At 33.5% G+C, this 24,502-nt stretch overlaps 3 protein-coding genes across 4 annotated transcripts in view; 1 reads left to right on the forward strand and 2 right to left on the reverse strand.

The window, feature by feature from the left end:
• Positions 1 to 24,502, forward strand: part of LOC125867126 (probable protein S-acyltransferase 19) — a 1,047,372-nt gene that overhangs the window by 595,508 nt on the left and 427,362 nt on the right. The gene's annotated exons all lie outside the window — the stretch shown is intronic.
• On the reverse strand, positions 9,106 to 12,624 carry LOC125867136 (protein STRICTOSIDINE SYNTHASE-LIKE 4-like). Of its 2 annotated transcripts, none has more exons than XM_049547569.1 (6): positions 12,352 to 12,624; positions 11,989 to 12,201; positions 11,835 to 11,902; positions 9,785 to 10,021; positions 9,538 to 9,670; positions 9,106 to 9,455 (listed from the first exon to the last, which is right to left on the reverse strand). In XM_049547569.1, exons 1-6 carry the CDS (start codon positions 12,496 to 12,498, stop codon positions 9,177 to 9,179), a joined length of 1,077 nt encoding a protein of 358 aa, XP_049403526.1. In that variant the 5' UTR covers positions 12,499 to 12,624; the 3' UTR covers positions 9,106 to 9,176. The 2 variants fall into 2 exon arrangements, with proteins under 2 accessions (XP_049403526.1, XP_049403527.1); XM_049547570.1 differs by having other exon boundaries at positions 9,106 to 9,450; positions 9,533 to 9,670; positions 12,352 to 12,565.
• On the reverse strand, positions 15,708 to 18,104 carry LOC125867133 (serine/threonine-protein kinase RIPK-like). The gene is made up of 5 exons (XM_049547565.1): positions 17,600 to 18,104; positions 17,381 to 17,516; positions 16,704 to 16,840; positions 16,433 to 16,556; positions 15,708 to 16,354 (listed from the first exon to the last, which is right to left on the reverse strand). The coding sequence occupies exons 1-5, from the start codon at positions 17,960 to 17,962 to the stop codon at positions 15,876 to 15,878; spliced, it is 1,239 nt and encodes a 412-aa protein (XP_049403522.1). The 5' UTR covers positions 17,963 to 18,104; the 3' UTR covers positions 15,708 to 15,875.

Genomic DNA, 24,502 nt, shown 5'->3' on the forward strand with positions numbered 1-24,502 from the left:
CTGGCTAAGTACAAAAAAATTGCACTTACTGAAGAGTGCAATCCAAAAATTAAGAATAAACTACCCAAAAAGTTGAAAGAATTGGGTAGATTTACGGTAGGGTCGATGATCTTTCTTGTGGACTTTATGGTCTTAATTTTGAGCCTCATCTTGAAGTTTCATTCATCTTGAGAAGACCTTTCTTAGCCACGGGGCAAGCATTATGATGTAGCAGTTAGTCATTTACCATGAGAGCTCATCATAATGTAGAAGTATTTAATGTCTATCGCTCTTTGAAATTGCCATCTGCCTATGAGTTGTATGGTTTCATTGTTGTGGATCTAACCATGGAATCACATTATATTGCTTCCAAAGATCCATTAGAAAGGGTATTAGTGGTCCATGACAGGTTTAGGGATGCGGAAGCGCAAGAGCTAGCCACTTATCTTGATATGGCACTTGTGGGAGCCTAGAGAGGCGAAGAGGAACCATTAGATCCTGTTTTGGGACCTCCATCCAAATCATTGATCATAGACTCACCAAAATTAGAGCTTAAATATCTTTCGACGCACCTAAGGTATGCATATCTAGGCAACAATTGAACTTTACTCGTGATACTTTCTGTAGAATTGTCTGAAGCATGGATTGATGCAGCATTGAAAATTTTGAAGCAAAGAAAGAAAGTTATTGGGTGGCAGATGTCTGATATTCATGGGATTAGTCCGGTGTTATGTATTCAAAAAGTCTATATGGAGGAAGACAACAAGCTGAGTGCATAACATCAACATCGGCTAAATCCATTAATGAAAGAAATGATAAGAACATAAGTGAACAAGTAGTTAAATGCCATAATTGTGTACCCCATCTCTGATAGTAAATGGGTAAGTCTTGTGTAGTGTGTACCAAAGAAAGGTGGTATGACAGTGGTGAAAAATGAAAAGAATGTGTTGATATCCACGTTACTGGGTGGAGGATTTGCATGGATTACCAAAAACTAAATGATGCCACAAGAAAGGGTCACTATCATGTATGTTTCATTAATCAAATGCTTGACCGTTTAGAAGGGGAGGAGTAATATCCCTTTTTAGATGGGTATTCTGGTTTTAATCAGATTGTGATTGCACTTGAGGTTCAAGAAAAGAACACTTTCACTTGTCCATATGGCACAAAATGTTTTCAAGCGTATGCCATTTGGACTTTGCGATGCTCTATCCACTTTCCAGAGGTGTATTATGGCTATTTTTCATGACATGGTAGAGGACTTTGTAGAGGTATTTATGGATTAATTCTCTGTCTTTGGGAAGTCTTTTGAGGTATGTCTTCGGAACCTTAATAAAGTACTCGCTCGTTGTGAAGATACAAACTTAGCACTCAATTGGGAAAAATGTCACTTGGGTCACAATATATCAAAGCATGGACTAGAGGTTGATAGAACCAAAGTTGAAGTAATAGAGAAATTTCCACCTCCAATTTCTGTCAAAGGAGTAAGAAGTTTTCTTGGGCATGCGGGTTTTATTTGAGGTTCATCAAGAATTTTTCGAAGACTGCCAGAACTATGTGCAGTCTCTTTGATAAAAGGTGAAATTTGAGTTTGATAAAAATTGTGTGAAAGAGTTTGACGTGCTAAAGCAGAACTTAATTGAAGCTCCAATCTTGATTGCTCCTAATTGAGAGCTACCATTAAAACTCATGTCTGATGCAAGCGATGTAGTAGTGGGTACAGTTGGAACAAAGAAAAGAGAAGGTGTTCCATTCGATAGAGTATGATAGTAAGACCCATGATTTTGCCCAAGCAAATTATAGATTGACTGAGAAGGAGATGTTTGCTCTAGTATTTGCCTTCATCGAGTTTAGATCGTATTTGGTAGGTACCAAAGTGATTGTTTATACTAACCATGCAGCTATTAGGTAGCTATTCAACAAGAAGGATGCTAAGCAAAGGCTCATTTGATGGATATTGCTTCTTCAAGAATGTGACCTGGAAATCAAAGACAAGAAAGGTACATAGAATCAAATGGTTGATCATCTTTTGAGGTTAGAAGACCTCTCTCATGTGCATTAAAAAGAAAAAATACATGAAGACGTTTTCGGATGAACAATTGATGACCTTAGATATCTCCCAAGTGTCATGGTATGCTAATACAATGAATCTATTGATGAGTGGAGTGTTACCACCAGGCGCAACTACTCAACAAAGAAAGAAGCTAAAGCATGATGTTAAATTTTACATCTGGGATGAACAATTTTGTTTAAGCAAGAAGTGGATCAAGTTGTAAGAAGATGCATTCTGGAAAACGAGGTCAAGCAAGTGCTCGAGAGTTTTCATGCAAGTTCTTATATAGGGCATCATGGAGGAGAGTGCACGACTCACAAGGTATTGCAATCGGGCATCTTTTGGCCCTCTTTGTTCAAAGACTCTATAGTTTATGTGAAAGCATGCGATCAATGTCAAAGATTGGGTACTATATCTGGAAGACATGATATGTCACTAAGCAATATTCTTGAGGTAGAAATCTTTGATGTGTGGGGTATTGACCTCAAGGGTCCCTTCCTACCATCAGATTGAAACAAATACATTCGTATGGCGGTTGATTATGTGTCCAAATAGGTCTAGGTTGTAGCTCTTTGCATGAATGATTCAAAGATGGTAATTAAATTCATAAATAATCACATTTTCACTCGTTTTGGTACCCCAAGGGTGATCATAAGTGATGGAGGTAAGCACTTCATAAACCATTTAGTGAAAAATCTTGTGGCTAAGTATGGTATATGTCAGCAAACCACCCACAAACTAGTGGGCTAGTTGAAGTGCTGAATCGAGGGGTGAAGCAAATCTTGCAGAAAACAATGAATGCCCAATGAAAAGATTGGTCTGGGAAACTTCATGATGCTTTATGGGCGTATAGGACAACATATAAAACACCCATAGGGACTTCTCCCTATCACATGGTTTCGAGAGAGCGTGTCATCTTCAGGCAGAGTTAGAGAATCAAGCATATTGGGCGATAAAGAAGTTAAATCTTGAACTAGAGCTAGCAGGCAGGAAAAGAATAGGACAATTGCACAAGCTTGAGAATTTTAGGCTCCATGCTTATTAGAATTCTAAGCTATACAAAGAGAAGACCAAGAGATGGCATGACAAGCACATAATCCTTCATACTTTTACTCCGTGCCAAAAGGTATTACTCTTCAACTCTAGACATAAATTATTCTCCAGAAAACTATGGTCTAAATAGAGTGGTCCATTCGAAGTTGTGAGGATGACTCAACATAGTGCGGTAGAGCTTCAAGACAAAGATACAACAACGTTTTTAATGAACGGGCAATGGGTCAAGCACTATTTTGGTAAGAATGCGGGTCTATATCAAGAAGCTCTTGAGCTAAATGAGTAATGATCCAAAGTTGAGTCAAGCCGCGACGTTAAATGTGGCGCTCCACGGGAGGCAACCCGTGAAATTATGTAACAAGTAATTATTTTTTATTTTAATTTTATTTATTTTTAGTTTATTTTAATTTTTGGTAGAATTTGATTAAATTTTAATCATTTGTAATAGTTAGGAACTATGAAAAAAAATGAAAATGCAAAAAAATACAAAAAGAGAAGTCGTGCCACGACTAAAACTAAGGCATTGGGTGGGAGGCAACCCACAATAGCTTTGACATAGTGTGGTCATTGTGCATGAATATCCTAAAGTGGAACAAACCAAGTCGAATGGCCCGTGCATGATAAAAGGTTAAAAACAAAATCTTGGCTTGGAAGGCGCACTGGTGGTGTGCTACGCCAGGACCCAAACTAGTGAGGGTCCTAGCTAGTGCATTGCAGGCGCACTGCGCCAGACCAGCAACTTCAGACTATCAAAGATAGCTCCCTGCAGGTGTGTCGCACTAGGGTAATCCCCAAGTTGGTGCACTATAGGATCTCTGGGCCAAGAGGGAAACTACAGACGGGCAAGGCTGGTGCATCGTGCCTCTAGCTCCCCAGGCCCATTTCTCCTTGGGTCGGGACCACACCAGCTCTTAGCCCTTATTTTTTAAACCGCACCCCTTTTAATTCCCAAGACCTTCATTCCACCCTCACTTATCACAATGCCCACCTCCCCATTACCTCTCTCCTCTCAAAATATCTCTCCATCTTCTACTCACTTCCTTCCCCCGAAATCCCCAAATCTTCCATAGCTGTTTCATCCCCCAATTTTCTCTAACCTAGTTTCTGCTCCAATTCGGTTCATCTTCTCAACAAAAATTTTCTTCCCCTCTCTTATCATCACCACCAAACCCCAACCCTTACCACTCTCAAAATTTTTAATTTTTTCCTTCTTTCCCATATTTTATACTTTCATTGACATGGCACCAAAGGGAAAGCAAGTTGAGGTTGGATAGGGCAGCAAGCGATCTCTCAAGGGAGATGTCGCAGGGTCTTCTAGTGTTAGAACTCCGTCTAGGAAGTTTTACAAACAAGCGGTGGAACACCATGATCAAGATTGGTTTGAGTGCCAAAAATAGGTAAAATACCTTAGTGACGAATATGTCAACGAAGTAAGGTTGCAATATGAATTCCCGCAAATTTATGAAACAATTTACAATCTTGGGCTGCAATACATTTTTGAGGATCAAGGTGAATATAATATCATTCTTGTCCATGAATTCTATGCCAACTAGATTATGGAGCAACGGTACAACAACATTGTTGATGTGAGGGGTAAGACTATTCGTTTCTCTACTAAAGTACTAAATATTTTTTTGGGAACCCCTCATTGTGAATTCGTTGAGTACCCTAGGTTGAAAGAGAATCCCCCTTATAGAGATATTTGTCATGCATCGTGCGGGATGAACTCAAGTGCTAGGTGGGATAGGAGTAAGTACATGGGTAGACACGCCACCCTTGATTATGCTCATTTAAATCCATAGGCTGGGGTGTGGTTAAAAATTGTGTGAAGTGTTTTATTGTCATGCAAGTATACCTTTGAGGTCACTAGGGACCTGGTTGTATAAGTATACACATTGATGAAAGGTGTGCCTTTTAATGTGGGGTCCGTTCTTAGACAGAATATGATGAAGTTCTAGAATAATAATAGGTGGAGATTTTTTTATGAGATCTTGTTGACACGATTCCTTAGGTTTAAGGGAATTGAGGAAAAGTTTCACGACTTGTGCTCACCTAGGGATCCTATCTGGTTTTCAACATAGTAGATCTGACCAAAATGAAAGCTCAAGACATGTCATGTGGGCCTTTATTTTCCTGTGTGAATCGATAATCAAGGGATGATAGCTTGATGGACTGGACATTTAGAATGGTAGAGTTACATCTACAGATAGATGGTTGCCTCGTTACTGATGGTGAGATGGAGTAGTTGGCAAAGCGCTACCCACTGACGGATAGTGCAATATATATGTGCAGAATGGGTCCGTCTTTTCAAGAGCCATTGGACGACGTTGAAGTAATTGTGGATGATGAGGTTGATAATGATGATGATGAGGGCAATGAGGTTGACACTACATTGATGGCGGCTGATGGTGCCACTGATGTGGCGGATGGTCGTGATGATGATGGAGATGAGGCCTAAAGGCTTGAGGAAGTTTCTCTTTCACTCTATACTTCTATTTTGATTTTGCTCACTAAGGATAGTGCTTTATTTAAGTGTGGGGTAGAGATGAATTTCCATGTAATAATTTTACTGCTTTATCGAGTCTTTTTTAAGGTGGGTGCCTCGGCTGTTATTTCCAGTTCTTTTCCTGAGGATAGTCCCATTGAACCGACTAGGACTAGTTTATTTTGTTTAACTTTGGTTGAGTCTTAGAGTCGTTGTAGAAGTGACTATTCCCGATGATGGATGGATGATGACTGTCTTAAGGGAAAATTAGTCACTAGGATTCGTAGATTGTGAAACTGAACTTTTGATACTTTAAAACCCTGCTTAAAAAGTTAGTCAAACTTCATGGGTAGTTCACACTTGAATATGCAACTGTAATGGAATTAGTAACCTTAAGACACACATAGGTTCTTTGTTTTGACTCTAAATTGATGGAGTTGGGCTTAATTGTGTGGAAAACACTGCAATGTGATTTGTATGAGCATGTTGAATTGATTATATCCTTACGTGTATGTCATGATGAAGTTGGGCTTAATTGTGTGGAAAACACTGCAATGTGATTTGTATGAGCATGTTGAATTGATTATATCCTTACATGTATGTCATGATGCCATGTGTGGTGAGTATTTCTTAGTTTCTTGCATTGAATGACATCTAGAACTTACCCCGTGTGTGCTTAACATGTAACTGGTAAACTATGGAATATGATTGAGGCATTTCTTTGATAAGCCAATTGAACTCTCTTGTGTGCCTCCACAATAATTATCCTTAGTGAAGCCCCATTGAGATTTTTAACCTTTATTTCCTTGATTAATCGCATATTGAATCGAATCCCTTTTTGTTGATACCATGGTTTTGTTTGATACAAAAGTTGGTCCTTAATGAACTATGTCAATAAGCAAATGGTAACATAATGGTAGAAGTGAAGTAGGGTGGAAATGTCTAACGTGATGAAATTAGAGAAAAGATGTGTAAATAGCCAATGATTAAAATTGAAAAGGCACTTGTATGTATAAAAACATGCTTAAATAAAGAACAAGTCCTAAACAAGTGCTTAGATAAATAAAAGGGCAAGTATTGAAAAGTGAAATGAAGGATATTTATGAGGTGTGCACCAAAGAAAAGAGAAGTGATTGAAGATGTTTGAAAAACATTACAAGTGCATTAAGGAGGAATAGTCACTAATTATATCTGAAATGTACCCTCCCTATCCTTGAACCGACATTACAACCAAGTTAAGTCCTCTTGACTCCATGATAAATGCATTGTGAATGTTAAAGTGCACTAAAGGCAAGCCTATGGTATGTTAGAATATGCAAGAACATCAGTTGTGAGAGTGAGAGTTCAAACTTTGAAAAATAGACCGTGTTTTGAAATACAATGTGCAAACATGATGTTTATATGAGGGAAAGGATATACAAAGTAATAATTTGGGCATTCATGACGCACATTTTGGTGTATTTGATGTTGGTATGTTCTTAATATGATTACATTGACCCCGGAAATTCCGTGATGAGTTATTCATTGAGACTATGTGGTGTTGATTTGTAAACTAACATGGTGAACTAAATTGTTGATTGATTGCATAAAGTGTGGATTATAAAAACATGATTGAATAGGTGTGGTTGATTTTAATGGGAGTAGATAAGTTCAAAGGTATTAATGATGAGTTAATAGTTGAGAGATTGTTCGAGGACGAACAAAGGCCTAAGTGTGGGGTGGTGATCTTGGGCGTATTTATATGCCCATTTGCTACGATTTGCCCGCATGTGTCTTATATTTCAAGGACACTCTTCATGATAGTTATTGTGTTTTGATTGAGTATTGCAATGAATGTACACTAACCTACATGATTAGCATATGCAGGGGCTTCTAAAGGAATATAAGCTAAATAGAAGGCGACGAGAGCTGATAACACTAACCTTGAGAAAGTGTGTTAATCTCCCTGTGTAATTGATAGATCCTCATTCGATTCACCTTATCAAAGTGCTCCTTCAAATCTTCCTAGACTTTGTAAACACTTGTAGCATACATGATTCCACTCAGAAGTTCTTCACTAAATGTACTCATCAACCCCGATAACACAATTGTGTTACAGGTTTCCCATTTCTCATGTAATTCATCTCTATACAGACCTCTGCTACAAGTTCCAGTGACAAAACCATATTTTATCTTCCCTAACAACGCGATGTGCATCGATCTACTCCACAATCCGTAATTTTCAGAGCCAGACAACTTGATCGAAATTAACACAGCTCCAGAACTGTCGGATGGGCTAATGTAGATCGGATCATTCTGATCAATTTTGAGAAAAAAACTCTCTATCTAGTCGATCAATGACTGTTCTATGCTTCTACACAACTAGGATCGGTTTTTGCTTTGATACCATGAGAAAAATTGAAGCTAATGACCTAAAAGTCCATTGATGATTACAGTGAAAATTAAATCATGGAATTAGAGAAGAAAGGGGAGGATATTTTTATGCAGAAGCTTTTGGATTTATGCCTTTGTTAATGCTTATATACACATGAAGAAATATCTTCCTAACTGACTCTAATTCTAACAATCAATTGCAAAATAACAAGTTGGACCACTAACTAATCTGTGAGCAGTGTAACTAACTTTTGAACTATTGTAACCTTCATAATAAAACAGTTCTTAACAATTTTTCTTATGTACAAAACAATTGTATACAAAATTGGCTTTATCTTTCTTCTCGTTTTTTCACATTTATGCTTATTTTACTTTATGGTTTTCTGGTAGTGTAATCAATAGTGTTGAAGACCTTTTTGGAGAATATGTTATGATTTGTTTTATCCTCGTATTCATTGTCTATGGAATAAGGAGCTATTTTTAATCGACATAATAAGAGTGATTCGTGCTATTATAACCTGCACTATTTGGAATTCAGAAAGTCTTTGGATGAATCACATTGTCAATCTTCAATTTGATGAGAAAGATTGGCGACTTCCTCTTGTTGGAAAAAAAAAAGGGTTTTAGAGGTGAAGTTAGTGTTGAGTATTTGCCCTGAGTTTCTTACTATAAATAAGTTTTCCTCTTTCTAACAGTAAAACATAAAGTCTCCATATTTGGCTAGTCCTTTTCTTGTAGGAAAAGGTTTAACACTTTATAAATAGAGATTTGTCCCTTCAAACTTAATCAGTATTCACAATGTAGTCCTAAGGGTTTTGAGAGTTTTGGTTAGGGGGAGAATTTGTGGAATACAAGTGATATGTTATCACTTGTTTGCACCTCCCATGTATTCTGAGTGAATTGGTTGAGGTTATTTCTCTCTATATTTTGTACTCTCATATTGATATAGTGGATTGCTCATCTCCTTTGTGAACCTAGGTCGATTGACCTAACCACGTTAAATCTTTGTGTCCTTTTGGTATATTTCTCATTTGTCTTCTTATTCGTGGTCTTTCGAGGTTTGGTTTGCTAGATTCCGCATGGCACCTAATTGTTTCGATCCTAACAGTTAGGAGTATTAACAAGTTGCATAACCTCTTTGCTTCATTAGCAAGTATGCGAGTATGGAAGTGCTACTCTTCTTCACTAGAAATTTGCATGATGTTTGCTAGGCATACATTATAGGAATATGTTTCAATCAGTTGAGGTTGTGAGAGGTAACTTTCCTATGAAATCACAATTGAGACTTCCTAAATACAGATGATCATCATACTCCAACACAGACGTCACAAATGACATGACCTTTCCAATTGGATCATCAAAGCCTTTGGTTATCTTTCCATCAGCTGCCACATTCACTACCATTGCTTTGTCGTATACTCCCATCACCCACTTCATCAATTTGGGGAAAGTTGCCAACAAATGTTTTGTAGCTCTCGACTTGTGTATGAAATTTAGCCGTGGAGTTGTTATCTGTACCAGACAACAGATACATTTTCTTTAAACATTCCCCCTTAATTAACTTCACATTCAACAAAGGTGGGTTATAGCTTACCTGTATTAGAGCAATCCAGAACGAACCATCTGGAGCAAGCTTGATGTTATCTGGTGCACCAACAAGATTATCAATGAACATCTCTGTTTGTCCTTTCATTTCTTCTTTCAACCAATATTTGAGGTACCTAAATCTGATTATTAAGGACAGAAAGTATGTTGAATGCAACTCCCATTCCAATTGCCAAAACAATGTGTTAATGAAGAAACCGTGCTAGTGAATGGATTGAAAATTTGAAAACACTTACTTCCATGATTCACAGACTACTAAGTAATCTTGATCTGCAGACAGAGCTACCCCGTTTGCAAAGGCCAAGTTATCAAGAATTACAGATGTCTGGTTCAGCGAAGGGCTATATTTGAGAAGCTGACCATGGGGCTTGGCCTCAAGCACGTCAAGGAACCATTCGTGGAGTCCAAATTTGGTGCTTGCCACACTGAAGTATACACTCCCATCTGATGCTTCCACCACATCATCTGCTAGTCTGTACACACTCTTTAACTTTAACGATTTTAAATACACCTTTATGCCACAAGACAAGTGACATGGACATAAGAATCCAGAGATTCTTTTTGTAATTTTTCTGCTAACAGCATCATATAAACCCTCATTGGTAAGGAAACAACAGATCATGTGTGGGTTAGGGACTCGTCACAAGTTCAACTTCTTCTAGACAAAGCGCTGGTATTCAAGTTGGTTGGGAAGAGGGTATTAGACAATTACCTTTGCCTAAATATCAACCCATTTCATACTGTAAGATCAGTTGGAACCTTAAGTTATATTTATTCAAGAGATATACACGGCACAGAGCATATTATATTGTTCATTTTAAAACGAAATTGCACAAAAATCATAAAGTGATATTGGGAATTGATTCCTCCTTGCTCGTTAGGCATCGTTCATTTCGTTTTGACAATGCAACTTTAGAGTCAGAAAGCTGGGCTAGATTGGCCTCTTACAAGTTTCCTCAATGTGGTAGGGAATAAGTAGAAATGTTCTTTTACTTGAAAGATTTGTTTAGTTTCTTCTGGTGGTTGGAATTTATATAAGTTATGTCGTTGTCGATCACCGGTTATTTAAGTAGTTAGGTCCGAATTTTACAGCAGAACTCACAATAAACTTGGTTATTGAATCAATCTCCCCAAACTTATTGCCTCTATCTTATAGAATTGTACTTGATTTTAAAAGAATGGATATTTCTTTTTTATTATCACTGTTGGAATATTTTTGTTGACGACTTGGTCAGGGCGGTTCACAATATCTTTGTTGAAGGCGCTGTTAAGCCCTAAGTTTGAATTCCAATTTCATTACCCTTATTCCGAAAGTATAAAGTCCTTCTATGATTCAGAAAAAAATTCCATGGTCCTTGTAAAATAAGCTGAAGTCATACGTATCTTCGGTCCATAATTCAAGGAGATGGAGAACTTGATGATAATGTCATAAATAGTATTGGAGCGGGATGGATAAAATGAAGCTTTGCATTCGAGACTGTGCGATAAGAATGTATCGCCTAGGCTTAAAGGTAAATTCTTTAAAGTGGGAGTCAGACCGACTTTGTTGTATGTGGCACAATGTTGGTAAGAATGCCCACATTTAAAAGATGAATTTAGTGGAGATGAAGATTACGCTTAAATGAACAAGGAGCCGTATCATTAAAAACAAAGTTATATAGGGGAAGGCGCCTTGGCAAACAAGATGAGGAAATCAAGACTAAGATAGTTTGGGTATGTAAAGTGGAGGTGTGTGGATGTATCAATAGAAGGTGTGAGAAGTTTGACCGTAACAGGAGTCAGGAGAGGTAGAGGTAGAGATAGGTCGAAAAAGAACTAGGGAGGGTTGATTATACAAAATATGACACGACTTCAATTTACTGAGGGCATAAGACTAAATAAGAAGATGTAGAGGTGAAAGATTAGATCAGAAGGTTAGTAGATAGCTAAGAGGGTGTTTGGATTGACATAAAAGTTGGTCAAATCTATTTTTAAGTCAGTTTTTTACTTCTGGAGTGTTTGACAAATATTATTATTTGTTGATTCATTTGATTTGTATCTTGTTGTTTATCTATCATATTTTCTTGGTACAAGTCTTCAACTTTACTTCATTTTTTCTGTCAAACGGAGGATCTATCGGAAACAAAAGGCAAGATCAAATAATTTGATCCAAATTGATATGTAGTGGTTTGTGATAAACAATCCCCCACCGAATTCCTCATTCTCTCTCCAATAAATTAAAAAAAAAAGTTTGGTGTATAAACTCATTGCTTTTGGTGGTGTAGAAGAAGATGAAATCTTAGTTACCTTAGTTTTTTACCATTGACATGTGAAGCAAGAACAGGTACACCATCTTCTGTAACCTTAAGTAGTCCCTGCACATCATACACATTAATTAATTGTTGGTATTAGATAAAACTTGTTAATTAATTAATCATGTGTAGACAAGTGGATGATTTACCTCTTGAGCATCACAAACTAGAATATGACCAGCAGATGACACTTTAAGTCCCAATAATGTATCTCTCCCAATATATTTCCAGCTCTGCCAAGTCCCATTTGTGTGCCTTCTTTTAATCCAACCATCTCTAGTGGCTGTACACACAATTCCCATTTTATCCACTGCAACATCTTCTGGTCTATCTACAAATCCTTCTCCAAGTTTACTTACTCTCTGAAATTAACAAACATGAATATTTAACGTGGTTCATTCAATTGACTTAATCCATAAATATACATATAAGAAATTGATAATATAATACTTGTGTCTCGTAAATTATTTGTCTAAACAAAACTCTCAAAGCCTTTAATTTTTTAAGGTTACCTGCAAATAACTGTTTGATGTAAAGGTTGGAGAGGGAGAAGGAATTTCAAGAATCTGAGGAGATATTGGTGAGAATAAAACAAGTTTGAGTAAAATAGCCAGCAAAATAACCATTAAAAAGCTACAAAAATACAGCATCGAATCCATAAGGAAGATAAAATGTTTGCAGATGAGATATGTTATACAGAAGAAATTCTTTGGTCCAAAATTTATACTATATCCCTGTCAAAATAATTGTCATATTTATCTCAAAATTTTACAAGTTTTCAGATAAATATTTTTTAAAATATTAATTGTTCTTCAAAATTATAACATCTTAATTATGACACATTAATAAATATATCATATTATTTTTAATCTTTTGTTACATAAAACAATCAAATATACCTCTTAATTAATACAATTTTTTAATGTGTAAATTAAACAAAACACACGAAGAATATTTTGACACGGAGGGAGTATAACCAAGCCATACCAAATATGGGTAGAATTTGTGGCTGAAAACAATTACGCAATAACTCTAATAATAGCATTAAATGACACCAATTTAAAACGGGAAGACCATACCGCTATGGATAATTAATATGGTAATTAATAGGGAAAATTACATAAGTAGGCCATAAAATTCAAAAATAATTACAAGTTCATAAATCATACCCAAATAGAAAATAATTTCTGAAATACTCATTCTCTCATAAATAATTACAGTTCATACCCCCATTCATTAAGGGTGATAATTTTTGCTTAACTGATACTAAATCAGTATCAAATATTGTATTGGTATTATTAAAGTTGATAATTTCACTTAACTGATACTAAATTAGTATATATATATACTGTATTGGTATCATTAGAGTTTCTTGTTCAGAATTTACTTATTAGTCAATGATACTATAAGAGTATATATGTATGTTGTTCTGGTATCATTAAGGTTTTTTATTAAGAAATTATTCATTATTCAATGATACTATATATATATATATATATATATATATATGTATTATATATATGTATCATTAAGGTTTCTAGTTCAAAAATTACTCATTAGTCAATGATACTACAAGAGTATATGTATATTCTTATAGTATCATTGACTAATGAGTAATTTCATAACAAGAACCTTAATGATACCAATACAGTATATATATATACTGATTTAGTATCAGTTCAGCGAAATTATCAGCATTAATGATATCAATACAATATATGATACTAATTTAGTATCAGTAAAGAGAAATTAATAAGGGGGAATATAATGTAATTATTTAGTGGGGTATGAATGTAAAGGGATATATATTTGTAATTATTTTGCTTTTATAGGGTATTTGCTTATTTTCCTCTAATTAGTATGGATATCCACTCATATTTACCCACTGAAAATGGGTTGGATATCCAACTCATTTAAAAATGGGTAAAAATGAATAATACCCAGATTATCCATTTAAAAGTGGGTAGTTAAATAGATAAAATGGGTAAAAGATGTTCTTTTACACAAAAAAAAAAAGAGTAATAAAGGGTGGAGTAGTAAGTCTTTTTCTTAAAAAAAAAAAACTTTTTTTTACATTTTTATTTGGGATGGGGGGTGGGGGTGGGGGCTGGTGGGGGGTAGGGGGTGGGGAGGTAAATTTTCTCTCGCTAGGAAATATGACTCGAAGAACATAAAGGGATACGATAGAGTTATCATTGTTCTTAGTTGGTAGGGTTTATATTTCTATGATCGTTCATGTAAGATTTATTCCTAAGCTATAAAGGAATTAGATCAGTGTCAAGTTCTTGATTGTCATTTCAAAGGTTAGCTAGAGTTAGTTGTATTGAGATCGTAAAGCCTATATTGCTAGAGTTAATTGGTGTAGTGAGAAACGGAGTTGTTGCTTAGTTCATGTTGGGTAACAGAGTTGTTACAGTGAGGGGACAGGGATTAATAGGTTAAATCCTAGATTAGTGGAGTCTTTAAGCTGAATCTGTGCTCCTTTTTGAATAAAATGGAGCTGAGTTGAAAATCATGTGAGAACAAGTCATGGTTTCTCCTCCCTTGAGCAAGGGGGGTTTCATGTAAAAATCTTTGTGTCTAATTTACTTTGTGTTATTTATTTTTTGCATTATTAGTATGTCAAGGGACCTGGTCTATTGATTGATACTGGACACATATATTTTATGAATAGCTATTTACTTCTGAGATCATAAACTTTAATATTTATTAGATCATACAATGTGCTACTTTAATAATAGTATATCTAGGTTTAATATATTAATATGCATGTGAGACCACAAAATAAAGTTTACTAACAATTAGAACATCTTTCTAAATAGTCATTATGCAAACTAGTAACCATGTTTCTGAAAATGAAATATCTCAAATTTAAGGCAGCTTATAGTAGTTGACCGTAAACAGTTGCAGATATCCCGCAAACAATTGACGCTTTGCTTGTCATCCTCTTGGTAGGATTTAACTATTTCAAGGCGTTTTATCCAACAAATTGCAATAAAATATGTCTATATGTGCACGTCTTTGAGGGAAAATTGTCCGGCCTGCTGATTAACAGTAATCTTTGATCATTTATATTTGAACATTGCCTGCTGGTACGTAACTTAGTGGTTCCTTATATCACGTTTAACACAATTTTAAAATAATATTTTGATATATGTCCCTTGATTTGATATCATCATGATCATTGGAAATATCATATTAGAAAAGGATACTTTGATTCAATGAATTTTAAACATGATATACATTGATTACTCTAAGAAATGTTTTTGTAAAAACTACATAAATTTCAGTGTTAAAGAGTTAATTACATCTTATTCCTATTCTTTTTTCAAATTACAAAAATCTCGAAACTCGGATACATCAGGAAACTTGCAGATACATAGCTTACGGATTGTGAATGATACATTACTTAATGATAGGGATGTATCCGAGAGAGGATATGGATGTATCCGAGAAACAATTTTTGTAATTTTTTAAATGATAGGAAATTTTAGAGATTACGGTAAAATAAAATATGTATTTATGTAATTTTTCCAAATTTGGTACACTATTATATTAATGAATTTTAACCTGAGATAGTAATTAATTATTGATCGTATTAAGACTTTATATCATTGTGTAGAACGTAATTAATCTCAAATCAGAGGCACGTTAATCTTCCGTAGTTGTTGGCATGATCAATGGATGTGGTGGCATCACTATAATGCTTAGTTGTTATTTGATATTATTGTTAATGTTACTTTGTGAAAGAGTTTAAATTGTATACCTCACGAAGGTAAAGAATATATATAAGTAAGCCTTATTAAAATATGAAATTGAAAATTTTAAAATAAGATAAGTGACAGGTGTAAAAATTATTTAAACGGTATGTATATATTACCTTAAAAACTCCAAAAGGAAATATAACATATACAAAGTTGATATCTGCCTTGTCTTCACTAACACTGATATCTAGCAAATACACTCAATGAAAAAATAAAGAATTTTGAGTATTATGAGGTAAAAAAAATAAAAAAATGTGGATGTATACAATTGTTTAAGCTCTATGGAAATCATTGTGCAATGGTGAATTTGGAGTTAATTTCTTATGTGGACTTTTTGTATGATGATGAGAATTAGTATTTCTTTTGTTGACTAATTCCTTTTGAGGACTTTGTTTGTGTTGATCAACTGGAGCTATATACACAAATGTCATGGTTGAAATATCCGTATAATCCTTCAATGTTTCAAGTGTTTTGACAACTGTACTCATATCTGGTCTAGCTTTTGGCCTATGGCTTAAGCATTGGTATGCTACTAATGCTGCTTTTTGAACCCCTTCTTCTGAATATAAACCTTCTAATCTTGGATCAATTATTCTACCTAGTTTACGCGCATCTTTCAATTGAGGTCTTGCCCAATCTGCTAAATTTTGTTCTCTGTTTGGACGACTTTTATCTACCGATCTTCTCCCAGTTAGAAGCTCCAGTAATACTACTCCGAAACTGTATACATCACTTGCTGCTGTCAAATGACCTGTGCAAATTAAATTTGAAAACATTAGTCACAAAAGTTTATAACTAATTTCAATTTTGATGATAAATGAAATATTACCGGTCATGAGGTATTCAGGAGCAGCGTAGCCTTGCGTTCCCATGACTCGGGTGGAGACGTGTGTGTCATCTCCTTCTGGCCCATCTTTTGCAAGTCCAAAATCTGACAGTTTAGCATTGTAATCCTGGACCACATTAATAAAGAATTATGTTATTTTCTAAAGTGACATGCACAAAGTTTGGTATATATGTCAAAGTCTATGATAATTTGCACATTAATAAAACTAAAATTATTAATAATGCATATAAAAGTGAATGAAGAAATAACTTACGGAGTCTAACAAGATGTTTGAAGCCTTGAAATCACGATATATGACTGGTTTTTCAGCTTCATGGAGGAAAGCTAAGCCTTTTGCAGCTCCAAGTGCTATTTTCATCCGCGTTGACCATGGAAGTGATACAGAATATCCTACATTTATATATTTAATTCAACAAATATTATTTTGTGAACAAGTTGTACTATATATTTAAAATAATAATGATTTGAAGTGAGATAATTCTACGTATAGAATAATTCACAATTGCTTCTCCACCAAACTTGAATTGACTGATTCTATATATTCATAAGAGGAATACTTGGTAAAAGTGAAAAAGCTAAGTTCAATGGTCACAGATTTACACATTTTCTTTAATATTGGACAAGTGGTAATTTTGTGTGGGATACAGCTACTGATTGTAAACGTGAAAGAAAGCAGATTGAAAATCTATCGATCCAAAAGCAAAAATGACATAAATATAATAGTATTCGACTTGATAATGTTTTTGCCTAAAGATTTTTAATTTTTAGTCTCTTTAACAATAAATAGATATGGAAAATTACAATATCTATACATAATTTTAAAATATATATATATATACTTTTATTTTAACTTGATAGTTGTTTGCTTTTTATATATTGAAACTGTTAGTGGAATTGTAAAAAGAAGAAAGAAGAAAGAAGGTAACATACTTCGAAAAAGTTGATTCTCCAAGCTGCCTCTGGGCATATATTCATAGGCCAACAGCCTGTGTTCCTCTTCACAACAATATCCAATCAACTTCACCAGATGTGGATGTCTCAATTGCCCCAAAAATATCACTTCTGTCTGCTCACAATAATTAATAATAATTAATTAACAAATGCATAATTTTAATTTAGAGATAAAAATTAAGTAGAGATGTGTGTTACCAGCCATTCTCGATGACCTTGAGTGCCATCTAAATCTAAAAGCTTTACAGCAACAGGTTGAGCTTTTAGACCAGGTCTAAGTTTATCATCAATAAAACCTTTATGAACTGGTCCAAAACCTCCCTCCCCTAGAAAATTACTCGACGAAAAATTCTGAGTAATCACTTTCAATTCTTGAACACTGAAAATATGAAGATTTGAACCAGCTAATGATATTGATAAATCTTCTGAACCACTGAAATCTGAAACTGAAATCCGATGAAATGAACTTTGTTTTGTAACTAATTTTGATTGCTTTGGCTGTGGCTTTGGATTTTCCGATATACAACAGCTAGGTACTAGAGATTCCCATGTAATCTTCATCGCTAGCTTTAATTGAAATAAAATGAATAAATTCTCTTAATTGCCTTGAAGAGAATTGTGTGTTTATATATATAGAAAAATGATTGATGAGCAAGAAAGGAATAGAGGGTAATAATAATATTCAAATATGTCGTACCCAACTGCTCTCTCTACCAGATACAAAGGAAGAGCTTCCCAACACCTTTATTTATATATATATATATATATATATATATATAAATTACTCCCTCCGTCCCATTATATGTGAGTTACTTTGACTCGGTACAAAATTTAAGAAAGAAATAAAGATTTTTAAAATTTGTGATCCAAAATGAATGACAGAAATTTGTGTGACTATAAATTATTTCATTAAGGATAAAATAGATATTTTATAGTTAAATTTATTACTTAATATAAAATATGTTATTCTTTTTTGGACAAATTAAAAAGGAGGGTAAGTGACATAATTAGAAACCGAGGGATACTAATAAATACCATGACCTCATGTACTAACGTGTTGTATTTCCCTTTGTATTATGTTGTATATTTACTTTGTATTTTTTTTTTCCTGAGTTATATTACAAGTCAACTGTATTTGTGGTGAATACTTGTTCCTTTTCCCACGTTATAAGCGCGTGTTTAATTGTATGTGCACTTCCACTAACATTCTTCTTTATTAAAAAAAATTAATTACCCTGATTTAAAGGTGAATTATATAGGTGTTAAATTTTACAAACATAATATCCTGGTAGGTAATTGATTTGGAGGTAAATTCATGTATAAAAAAATTAATATTGTGTTTGGTTTATTTGTATAAGTAATGAGGAAATTTGTAAACTTTGATATATGATGTAGAAGATGAAATAACTAATACATGAATAACTAATGTCAGTTATATAAAATAATACATAAATTTCTTCATAATTAATCATTAGACTACATATCTTCATAACTCTAACTAACAATCAATGCGTAAATATTTTTATATTGTAAGGTCACTTAAAATTTTATCATAGCGGTTACTTTATGTAAGAACATGTTTATTAATTAATTTATAAAGAATTTGATTTTTATATATAGATAGTGTAATGAATTGTTATACTATTTAGTGTAACTTAACCTGACATTTGTCATTTCCTATAGTTTACCAACCAATTGTGTCAAATATGTATAATTAATTACGTGCAATTATCTTTTAAGTTACACAATTATATAAATATTTATTTAAATTAATAGCTCGTTGAAATTAATAAAAGTAAAATAATAACATTTTTTTACTGTAAGTATATAAATATAGTATAAGGCAATGCAGAGTAAAAAAATAATAATTTATACAAGTCAAATTAGATCTACTAGGATCGGAGATGTAGCAGTAGAAGTCCTACATTTTTGTTGAAGAAAAATAATACTTGACTTGGCTGCTGGGTGCTGGCCTGCCCCCTATGTTGACTTGGTTTCTATGTGCATGATTTTGGAAATTTTTGGAGGCAAGCTGTTTCCAACGGAATTAATTTCAATTGCTTGACTATATCTATTTCTATAATAATAAAAATAATGATTCAGTCTAAAGATATTGTGATTGATCTTATATTATAGAGATATATTGGATCGTTATGTTAATTTAATTTGAAAAGAAATTCAGAGTTATACTTTTGAAATTTTGTCATTGAAAAATCGTAATTGCAACAAGGACTTGGGGGCCCACAGGTTCTCGTAAGATTGAGGTCACAATTTGATACATCACTAGCCCTTTATACTAGGTCAGTTACACTTTCGCCCCTAAAGTATTTTCACATTATAAAGCCTAGCAAGCACAACATCTTTGTTACGTATTATTTCATAATGTATCGTATTATATTGTATTATATTATATTGTTTTAGTGAATACATTGTATTATTTTATGTCGTTGCATAATGTCACACATCCATAATTTGAATGATAAACCTACCAGAAAAGTAGGGTACGAGGTAGAATTACTATGAAAAGGTAGGATAAAAGATGAAATATGATTATTAAATAAAAAATAAAGACAAAATTAGAAGAAAATTAAGGTAACGACACATTCACACCAGATCAGTCATTACATAAAATGAGTCTTTTCATCGTTACATAACGATGAATTTAAACGATATGATACAACAAAATTTAAGTAACAATCAAAACAAACATTGTATTAAAGATGGATCTAGGATTTGGAGGGTTTCAAGTGTCACCTATCCGAATTGGATAAACTAAGCAAATACTCCACAAAAGCAAAATAATTACAAACTACTCTTTTACATTCATACCCCACTAAATAATGACAATATATACTCTCAACTAATTTCGCTTAATTGATACTAAATCAGTGTCATTTATTATATTAGTATCATTAATTCTGATAATTTTGCTTAACTGATACTAAATCAATATATATATATATATATATACTGATTTAATATCAGTTAAGCAAAATTATCAGTCTTAGTGATACAAATATTAATTTAATATTAGTAGGTGTGATTATTTAAATTTTATGACTGTAGTTTTTCCTTTTTAGGCTAGTGCAAATTTTCGAGAGACTGCGTTTTGTTCTCCCATACGCGGGCTCTTTGATTATTTTTTACCAAGTGTATCAAAGACATGGACACCACTCGCTACAATTCAAACAAATCAAATCAACGTTGAAAAAATAAAAAAAGACAAGTATGAATCAAAATAAATTGTAGCCACATAGAGAAAGATTTATATTTGACCCTATGTTCTCCCTTGTTTATCACGATTGCTTATTGTATGTAAATTATTTTGACCCCCTTTTCTCCCTTGTTTATCATGTATTGCTTATTGTAAGTAAATTTCAAAGTCCTTTCTTCATCATATTTGGATTTAACACATTTGTTGAATCTTATGATCTTAAATTAAAAATATGTTAAAATAAATTAAAATATTGTTGAATCTTATGGTCTTTAACATGTCACGTGGAAAGTTAAAATTGAAGTGTTACGGAAAAAAAACTTACTTTTTCTAGCGGACTAAAAAAAATATAACAAACAAATTAAAATAGAGAGAATACTTCTTTTCTTGATTAACGAAATAATCCAACTCCTAACTTTATTAAAATATAATTAAATGTGTGCTTTAAAGCCTAAGTAAGTTCATATACATATTTAGGAAATATTAATCAACTATAGCAATAACATTTTTATTTTTTCACTGGACACTTATAATATAACTTATACATATTATAGAGAACAATTTATAAAACACACATAATACAAGTTTTATTCACGAAAAATATATTTACCATACACTTTAATACACTTATAATACATTGTGTCAATTTCTTACCAAACAAGCATAATACTACCTCCGTCCACTTTTAGTTGTCATAGTTTCTTTTTTTAGAGTCAAACTATAAAAACTTTTACTAACATTTTACGACGTATTTTTTCAAAAAGGGCTCATCATAGCCCTTTTAGACTGACTTTGATGGTTATGATGAGCTTTCTTTCTCCTATTTCCAAGATCAAATTCCAAGGGCGAGAAGGAAGTTCATGGAAAGGTAACTCACATACCTTTCCGGGCCTAACTCTTTAATAATCACTTCAGCTCTTTCATACTTCTGACAATCATATTGATATGCAAAAAATGTAATTTATAGTACTTTTTGTATAGTTTCTAATATCTTTTTTTTTTGTTATAAACATCGAATTAATGTAATCTAATTTAAATTTGAAAATTAATAAAATTGACTTTCAAAAAGCACAACATGACAAATACAAATGAACGCAGAGAATATATTTTTAAACACTTATAATACATTTGTATATCACATGCATAATTCACTTTGAATAGATATAAAATTTATCATGGGTATATATAACTCGATGTCATGATCACAAAAGCCATCTTGGCCCAATCTGGAGGGTACCACAATTGCGATGATTTATTTTTCTGCAATTGCTAGTGACACCTTATGTGAAAGGGAATAGTAACGAGATCAGATTTGAACATATATGTTTTTATCTTGGGAAAGTATATATGTTAAAAGAAGGACAAAAGTCCACATTAATTATTAGTGAGTGTGAAATTCTTTTCCCTTGAGATAACTTTTGAGGTGTGAGTTAGGCCTAAAACTTAATTTAACATAAAATTTTGGAGTAGCAAATCAATAGAGGGTCTCGAACTAAATCCTTTGGCATCCATTCCTTAACCCTTAGTGATTGTACTAGTTTTAAGAGTTTTGGCCTAACTTTCAAATTGGGCAATACTGGGATTTAACTTCGCAATCGATATTAAAATTAAATCTTGATTATTGATTGGCACTCTATAGCTTATGGGTAACACAATCATGCAATCAATTTTGAATTCCGGATTGTTGATCTAATAGGCAAATGGCAATACCTTCAAATTATGAGATTAAATATTTTTTGTCCATTATTTACGTTTTTGAATAGTATTGGAGGTCGTTTTGAAGGGATTTTGTCATTTCAAGAGACGTTTTCATATCGATTTTAAGGCAAATAAGATTTTAACCTCTTGAATACCTATTTATTATTAACGTCATGATTTGGTACATGCATTATTTAAATTTCAAAAACCTAGTGCTTTGCGACTTGTGAGACAAGCACGTACTAAGACATGTTATTTTGAGTTATCACACTAATTTTTATCAGGTTGGACTTTATTGAGACTCGTAACTTGAATAGAATTGTTTTACAAAATGGGGCATGGCATCCTGTAAGGTTTTGGTGGGTTGTGGGTTGACTATGTGGACCAATCCGATCCGTTTTATTTAATTTATTAAGATAAGAATTAAATGAATGGATAATATTAGTTTTTTGAAGAGAAGAGAGAGCAGTTTGGAAGTTGTAACTATTCAAGGTCTCCTTTTAAAAGGAGACGTCTTCTTTTCAGAATGTGGACGGCAATAACAAGAAAACGTGAGAATAGAGGAAAATGTGCAAATGTGTAAACGTTCAAAAGAAAAGAAAAAACACAGAAAACCAAAAAGTTATCCTTTTGCCAATATTCAATCGACGCAATTAAAGACACTTAAGTTTTGAACAAGAACGATCTTTGTTTCCTAATGATTTTGAAGCAATTCGTTTTGACAGCGAAATTAACATCCACACAATTTCCATTGCAAGTATTAAGATACTCATCATGTTGTTGTTTTGCCAATAAAACTCTTTCACATCCTAGGAATTGAATTAGGTTGACAATTTAATATTTTTTCAAAAAAATAATTCCTCTAGTCTATTGTACTCCATTAACTATGTAAGAACAAAAAATGCATTTAATTAATAGAACATTTTATTAATGTGCTATCCTTGTAAGGTTTGATATTAAATATTAATGAAATTGGATAAGAAAACCGGGCAGAATTAGTTATATCCAGTTTACATAAGTTAACTGTATTTAATAATTGTTGAATAGTATATAATATTATAATTATATTAGAATAATAAGACTCGCTTTCCCTCCAATGATTTGGTCAGAAGGAACCATGAATATAGAGAGGGCCAAATCAAATATTGGTAGGTTAGTTAGCACTGTCATCTATCTTCTAGAAGTTTTAGCTCATTAATTATGACAAAAAAATGTTGCCAAAATCATCTTTATAATATACCTTAAATCTATACCTAAAAAAAATCTAATAAGTATTGGAAATAAATAACTCATAACCGTCTTTTGTTAACCAGAGCATAAGGTTAGCAAGTTACCATGGTTAGTCTAGTCAGCAAGTTAGTTAAATACTGTCAGAAGTTAGTTATGAAATAGTAGCTTATAAATAGTCCTATGAGTCTAACAGAATCTGTATGAGTGAATAATGTAACTGCACTCTCTCAATATACTTCTCTCTTATTCTCTCTAGAATGTTCTTCTTTTCCGCATAGAACTAAGATGTTCAAGCTCCATTAATGGTGTTATCATGGTATTAGAGCATGTACGTGTCTCTGGCTAGCTAATCTACTGTGTGTTGCGGTTTTGTTAGTAGGTTGATATTCTCAGATTCAAGGCTGGATTTCAGTTGAATCGCTAGTGAGTATTCTGGTTGCAGATTGAGATTCGAAGCTGGAAGTAATGATGAACACAACTACAGTTGGATCTGAATCACAAACCAACAATCTACCTTCAAACACATCACATACGTCAACACGAGCACCTAACTATGTAGCTCCAATAATAGATCATAACCATCCCCTGTATCTCCAGCCAAATGACACTCCAGGTAGCTCCCTAATCTCTATTCAACTTACTAGATCAGAGAACTATGCACTTTGGAGTAGATCAATGCGTATTGGCCTCTTAGGTAAAAGTAAACTAGGATTCATAGACGGCAGGTTTCCTAAAACCTAATTTGCACCTGAACTGTTTGATATTTGGAAAAAATGCAATGTTGTAGTTTTGTCTTGAATTATGAATGATGTGAGACCTGGTTTACTTAGTAGCATTGTTTATAGTGGAGATGCTCATAGAGTTTGGTGTGATCTGAAAGAAAGATTTGACAAAATCAATGGTGCTCATATGTTTCAATTGCACAAGAAATTCACAGTCTGACTCAAGGAACTATGTGA

This window comes from Solanum stenotomum, chromosome 6 (genome assembly GCF_019186545.1).
Source record: "Solanum stenotomum isolate F172 chromosome 6, ASM1918654v1, whole genome shotgun sequence".
Lineage (NCBI taxonomy): Eukaryota > Viridiplantae > Streptophyta > Magnoliopsida > Solanales > Solanaceae > Solanum > Solanum stenotomum.